At 46.3% G+C, this 7,500-nt stretch overlaps 1 protein-coding gene across 1 annotated transcript in view; it reads right to left on the bottom strand.

The window, feature by feature from the left end:
* The window catches only part of ralgps1 (Ral GEF with PH domain and SH3 binding motif 1), a 185,478-nt gene that overhangs the window by 135,898 nt on the left and 42,080 nt on the right, over positions 1–7,500 (bottom strand). Inside the window, exons 7-8 of the mRNA XM_048244558.1 lie at positions 6,191–6,280; positions 3,213–3,305 (exon numbers count right to left, since the gene is read on the bottom strand). Of these exons, the coding sequence (XP_048100515.1) occupies positions 3,213–3,305; positions 6,191–6,280 (183 nt within the window). The remainder of the gene's footprint in view (positions 1–3,212; positions 3,306–6,190; positions 6,281–7,500) is intronic.

Below are 7,500 nucleotides of genomic sequence, written 5' to 3'. Positions count from 1 at the left end.
CAAGAATGAACACATGGGAAAGAGAGAAAGAGGGATGAAGGAGAGAAAGAATGAACACATGGGAAAGAGAGAAAGAGGGATGAAGGAGAGCAAGAATGAACACATGGGAAAGAGAGAAAGAGGGATGAAGGAGAGCAAGAATGAACACATGGGAAAGAGAGAAAGAGGGATGAAGGAGAGAAAGAATGAACACATGGGAAAGAGAGAAAGAGGGATGAAGGAGAGCAAGAATGAACACATGGGAAAGAGAGAAAGAGGGATGAAGGAGAGCAAGAATGAACACATGGGAAAGAGAGAAAGAGGGATGAAGGAGAGAAAGAATGAACACATGGGAAAGAGAGAAAGAGGGATGAAGGAGAGCAAGAATGAACACATGGGAAAGAGAGAAAGAGGGATGAAGGAGAGCAAGAATGAACACATGGGAAAGAGAGAAAGAGGGATGAAGGAGAGCAAGAATGAAGACACGGGAGTGAGAGAACGAGGGGTGAAGGACAGTGGTGTAGTGGGGATTTTTAAAGTGGGGGGACGCTATTTTAATGACGTCAGTGCAAAAATTGTCACACTCCACCTACATCGGTGCGTAAGGCCAAGGCCAAATTGTTACCAGCTTTCGTGAACATGAAACCGAATAAAAAAAACAAAACAATTAAATGTCATGGATAAGCTTCAAAATGTAGCCTAATGTCTTTACCCAAACTACACTTTTCCACCAAAGTCTATGAATATGGTCTGTAGCTTTTCATTTTGTTGCATCATACAATAAACAGACAAACCATAATGTAGAGTAGCCTATGTAATCTAGCATAGTCTAATCTCCTTGGCGATAACATGCAGCGACATGGCTTAATTCATTACCACCGCGTAAACCATGGCAATAACAATAGCACAAGCAGATTCACACGCATTCAACACGCTGTGTGGGCACTGTAGCTCAGTTTGAGGGGGTCATATGAATGTCATTGCGATTGATTAAAATGCAGAGGTGCACAGTCAATAAAACAAAACAAAACAATAACAGAAATAACACTGGGCAGGCGCGCCAGTCATTTGAAAAGTTTTGTTTGGATAAAAGTAGCCGCAACCAATCGTGAAGTTTTTCCTAAAGTTGTTCAGGTTCACCGCATTACGGGTTAAATAGCCTTATCACTTATATTGAGCCCCTCGATAAAAATCACCAGATTACTCACACATGCTTTATCGTGTTTTGACCACTGGATTAGCCTACCTGCTTTCTGCAAAACACAAAAGAAGGGCCATGAAGATGCTTGCTAGATTCGAATACAGGCAGTTGCATAATCTATGGTTTTCTAGCCACTTTCTAGCTACTTTCGGGTAATGCGGAACGACGAGCTGTGTAGTTTTTAATGTCTTTACGCATGGTGGAGTGCTACGGTCATTCTTGTAACAAATTTTAGGACAAAGCGGCCTAATTGGAGACGTTTGCGTGATGTGTAGTTACCATTGGTAACAACACTTGTTATATTACTAAATGCTTATTAAAATGCTCAAAGCAATGCTCCAAGAAGTGGGGGGGACGGCGCTCCCCCGCGTCCAGCGCCCACTACACCCCTGGATAGCGGGGATACGTCCAGCGCCCACTACACCCCTGGATAGCGGGGATACGTCCAGCGCCCACTACACCCCTGGATAGCGGGGATACGTCCAGCGCCCACTACACCCCTGGATAGCGGGGATACGTCCAGCGCCCACTACACCCCTGGATAGCGGGGATACGTCCAGCGCCCACTACACCCCTGGATAGCGGGGATACGTCCAACGCCCACTACACCCCTGGGTCCAGCGCCCACTACACCCCTGGATAGCGGGGATACGTCCAGCGCCCACTACACCCCTGGATAGCGGGGATACGTCCAGCGCCCACTACACCCCTGGATAGCGGGGATACGTCCAACGCCCACTACACCCCTGGATAGCGGGGATACGTCCAGCGCCCACTACACCCCTGGGTACAGCGCCCACTACACCCCTGGGTACAGCGCCCACTACACCCCTGGGCACAGCGCCCACTACACCCCTGGGTACAGCGCCCACTAAACCCCTGGTGAAGGAGAGGAAAGGAGAGGAAAGGAGAGGAAAGGAGAGGAAAGGAGAGGAAAGGATAAAGACACAGAAGTGAGGGAACGAGGGGGAAAGAGAGATACAGCACGAGGCAGTGAGGTCATGTCAGTGTGAAAGATGGGGGATTGGTGTGTGTGTGTGTGTGTGTGAGGACTGAGTAAATGAGTATGTGTGTGAGGACTGTTTGAGGACTGTGTGTGTATGTGCGTGTTGTGTGTGGGTGTGAGGACTGAGTGAGTGAGTAAATGTATGTGTGTGTGTGTGTGTGTGTGTGTGTGTGTGTGTGTGTGTGTGGGTGTGTGTGTGTTGTCTGTGTGGGTGTGTGAGGACTGAGTGAGTGAGTGAGTGAGTGAGTGAGTGTGAAAGTGAGTGAGTGAGTGTGTGTGTGTGTGTGTGTGTGTTTTAACTGTCAACGTTAACACAGGGAAATGTATTTTGATATGGCTGACTTATGACTACTACATTTGCCTTTCGGATCCAAATAAAAGCATTCAAATGTGTGTGTGTGTGTGTGTGTGGTGTTTTATGTGTGTGAGGACTGTGTGTGTGTGTGTGTGTGTGTGTGTGTGTGTGTCTGTCTGTCTGTCTATCTGGTATTTTATGTGTGTGAGGACTAAGTGTGTGTGTGTTTGTGTGTGTGTGTTTGTGTGTGTGTGTGAGGACTGTGTGTATGTGTGTGTGTGGACTGGGGTGCTCTGAGGACATTACTCCACTCTGTGTTTTGTCTGTGTTTTGACCCCCAGCAGATGATGTTGATGATAATGATGATGTCATCCCTAGAGTTTTATCCCTCTCAGCTGCAGCAACGACACGCTGCATTAGCCACAAAGTCACACATACACACACACACACACACACACACACACACAGAGACATACACAAAGACACGCAAACACACTCCACACACTTCCAAAAACAACACGCAGCTTAGGAAACAGGTCGTTCATTACGAGCATTAAACCGTCAAGGCACATATGATCATGATCTTTGAGCACACCATGCTACAGAAAACAGGCCAAACACACGATTACTAAAGCCCACTCCCAACCCTGATAAGAACATCTTTAAATGGTGTGTGTGTGTGTGTGTGTGTGTGTGTGTGTGTGTGTGCGCGTTCGTGAGTGCATTCTCACCGCCCATGTCTTGCTGAGTCTGAAGATGGGAGCACTCTGAAGGGCTGACACCACGGCAACCAGAGAATGAAGGTTATTTAGCTCCAGGAGTTTCTGCAAGGTAAACAACAACAACAACAACAAAAACACAAACACACACAATCAGTTGATGCTCCGGCTTAGTTGGGTAAAAAAAGAGAAATGAAAGAAACACATAAAAGGAACAGACGAGGGATTTAAAGTTAGATTGTTTTCTCAGAACTCTATTCTCAACAGCACTCTGAGCACGTGCACAAAGCACTCATTAAAATGAGACAGAAATGGATTTCTGCGCCCTGATGAAGGACATGCTGATCACTGGTCAGGGACTCGGAGAAACAGGCCAGATGTTTCTTTAACAGTGCTATGTCGTGTTTGCTATCTGTCTGATATCTGTCCAGATACGTCCATCGGCCTCTCCAGAACAAACTGGAGAGGATATAAAGTGTAATTTTTCTGATATTTTCTGATTAAAGTGTAATTTTTCTGAAGGGAATACAATATATATATATATATATATATATATACACTGCTAAAAATATATATATATATATATCCAGTTAGATAAATCAGATTTGGGCAGTGATGGTTTATGATTGGCACATTAAAATGTTCCCTGTCAGAGAAGAACATAGCGCTACACCTATATCCAAAATCCACGCCTCAGTGGAAAGTTACGTTTATCGCCGGAGTTTAAGACGACCTGTTTCCACCTGCTATTGTCTTCATCCCACTCGGGCGCTCTAACCTAAATAACAGGTCCGTATGAAACGATGAACTTATACCCCTTTATATTTCTGACAGTCTGCCAATCAATAGATTGAGATTCCATGCACACCGGAGTACAGAACTGCACCACTCCAGAACACTCAGGCTGGTCCACGACCCGTTAGGTAAGGAGACTGGCCAAAGGGATGGCATCTGGGGCAGTTGTGGCCTACTGGTTAGGGCTTCGGGCTTGTAACCGGAGGGTTGCCGGTTCGATCCCCGACTAGTAGGAATGGCTGAAGTGCCCTTGAGCAAGGCACCTAACCCCTCACTGCTCCCCAAGCGCTGCTGTAGCAAGGCAGCTCACTGCTCCGGGTTAGTATGTGCTTCACCTCACTGTGTGTTCACTAATTCACGGATGGGATAAATGCAGAGACCAAATTCCTTGTATACACAAGTATACTTGGCCGAGAAACCTGATTTACATTTACAATGATTTACATTTACAATTATTTACATTAACATCTTACTACTCCTAATCAACACCTCAAAAGGTAATCTGCACGTAAACAAGTCAAATGAAAAAGCAAAACTCACTCAATTCAGTGTTATTATTCGCCATCGTGAAACGTTTCTGTGGCTACAGCGCTGAATAAAAGATGATTAATGGAATCCATTGGAGTGTCATGCCATCTGTGTTTCCAGTGGAACACAAATATCTGCCTCCCGTAAATCAGTTTAACAGCGCCCACTCGGCAGCTGGAAAGTCAAATAAAAGCTGCAAAACGATGTGAGCAGACTTAACGAGAATAACACGACGAAGTGTCGCGTAAATCCCCCGCGGTCCGCTGAGACCGAATCCCCCGTGATCTCCGTGGAAACGTCCCGTGATCAGACACTCACAGATCGATTCACCCCCAGCAGATCTGAACAGCGATGAAGGCCCCAGCACCTCGTCCAGCTAAACTGGGTTACAACCTTGTAGTTGGACTGAACACGAACATTCCGCTGAGCAGAGGAGAACATCTGCTGTCACTTTGACATATTGCGCATTCATAGTTTCTTTTATTATTTTCTGCTACATTTTAAAAAAAGAGATTTTGGTCACATTGTTGCCAGAAACATCAATTCTGAGAAACACTCAACAATATATCACATAGAGAACTCTCTCCTGTCATTGTAGGCTTCAACTGAGTACATATAACATCAGAGGAGCCCATACACATCACTCTGCGGAATGGCTATGGGAGTCGTTGGCTCTGCCAATTATCACAACACATTTACTACCTAGCTATTACTCTGCTTTAATTACAGAGTCACGTCATAAAATATGCATTTATAATACATGGATTTATTACTGGTTCAGACTTTGAGGTGCATCCCATCTCTTATGGCCGATAAATGTGTACTCTACTCCTCTCAAGGCCGAACATCGTAGCTAACACGGCCTGCTGATGGGAAATAGACATGGTGCGGGCCTTTAGAGTGCCCTACCATGCAAAACAGAAGAGTTCCATGCGGAACAGAGGAGTTCCATACTGAACACAGAGTAGTTCCATACTGAACACAGGAGTTCCATACTGAACACAGAAGAGTTCCATACTAAACACAGGAGTTCCATGCTGAGCACAGAGGAGTTCCATTCTGAACACAGAGGAGTTCCATCCTGAACATGGAGGAGTTCCATGCTGATCACAGAGGAGTTCCATCCTGAACATGGAGGAGTTCCATACTGATCACAGAGGAGTTCCATCCTGAACATGGAGGAGTTCCATGCTGATCACAGAGGAGTTCCATACTGAACATGGAGGAGTTCCATGCTGAACACAGAGGAGTTCCATGCTGAACATGGAGGAGTTCCATGCTGAACACAGAGGAGTTCCATACTGATCACAGAGGAGTTCCATACTGAACATGGAGGAGTTCCATACTGAAACCGCAGGATCCCATGCTGAACATCAGCCGCATGCATCCAGGACACAGGCAGGGTGTGAGGGTCTGAGATGCTGTTACGGCTGCTCTCCAACTAGCCACCACTTCTGTGGTAAAAGTGATTTAGTGATTACAGCTTTACAAGTTTTTTCAAAACTACTGTACTGAATCTGAACACTCCTCTGAGTGCTATGGCTTAAGTCTAACATGTTTTAAGGTGATGCGTCCTATCCTCTCAGTGGGTTTGTGGGGTTGTGTGGTGTTTGTGTCTGTGTGTGTGTGTGTGTGTGTGTGTGTGTCAGCATTTGTCCAAAAGTCACCTTGGCAATCTTGATGAAATGACTGAGAATTTCCGCTCGGATCTTCAACGTCTGAATGGTCAGAATCTCCCTCACCACCCAAAAGCTCACCTGCAACACAAACACAAACAAAGAAGAAACAAAACAAGTCATTGATACCATGTAGCTTAATTAGTTTACTATGTTTGGTCAGTCACACATGTCCTGTTTTACCGACCACCTCACCAACCAACCAACACAGACACTGAGATGGCTTTCAAATGAACCACTGACGTTTATGACCTTTAAACCACACAGACACTGAGATGGCTCTCAAATGAACCACTGACATTTATGACCTCTAAACCCCACAGACACTGAGATAGCTCTGAAATGAACCACTGACGTTTATGACCTATAAACCCCACAGACAATGAGATAGCTCTCAAATGAACCACTGATGTTTGTGACAATGCTCTTGGGCTGCCTCAGTGGCATGTCTCATATTGTAAATGGTAATTGGACTGCCTTTAATAAAGCGCATTATTTGTACTCCTCGAAGCACCCGCAGTGCTTTACAGTTTCATGCCTCCCATTCATCCATTCACACACACACACACACACACACACACACACTCATACACCGATGGCTGACGCTGCCATGCAAGGCACCAAGCTGCCAACCTGCACATCGGAGACAGTTCTGTGCGGGGTTCTGTGTCTTGTTAGAAGGACACTTCCACAGGGTGGAACCGGCAACCGACTGATTGCTTAATGACTCTTCCACCTCCTGAGCCACCATCGCCTGATGCCTCTCGTCACACCACTGAGCCTCCACTGGTCTGCCTTGATATGTCCTTTCTGTGCAGTTTCAGACATCTGTTGGGCGATCACGTCTGGTCCCTCTGTTGCCTGGCGGTAATTTTTAGCTTGTGAGTGGACGCATGCTGGTGTCCGGTCTGCTGAGTAGCACTGTGTTGATAATGAGCGTTCCATCTGGCCTGATGAGTAGTGGTGATTCATTAGTAAACAGTTTGCTCTTTGGCAGAGATTGAGAGGCCCGCTGGACCAGGAGACCTCGTAAATCACCACTGAGGAAAACAAGTGCCGAGACCCAGACACCGACCGTCTACAGCGAGGGCTGGAGCATCGCGTGCGCTCTCGGCAATCGGTCAGGGCAGACCCCGACACCGACCATCTACAGCGAATGCTGGAGCATCGCGTGCGCTCTCGGCATTGGTCATGGCAGAACTCTGGACTGCCAGCATGACCATCCTTCTGAGCGGGAGAGATGAGCTGCAAATTACCGGTCAAAAAATGATTCACACTTCTTTTTTTTTCTCTCTGAAAAC

The sequence above is a fragment of the Alosa alosa genome, chromosome 5 (assembly GCF_017589495.1).
Source record: "Alosa alosa isolate M-15738 ecotype Scorff River chromosome 5, AALO_Geno_1.1, whole genome shotgun sequence".
Lineage (NCBI taxonomy): Eukaryota > Metazoa > Chordata > Actinopteri > Clupeiformes > Clupeidae > Alosa > Alosa alosa.
The sequence above is the reverse complement of the archived record's forward strand: the minus strand, read 5'-3'. Positions and strand labels throughout refer to the sequence as shown.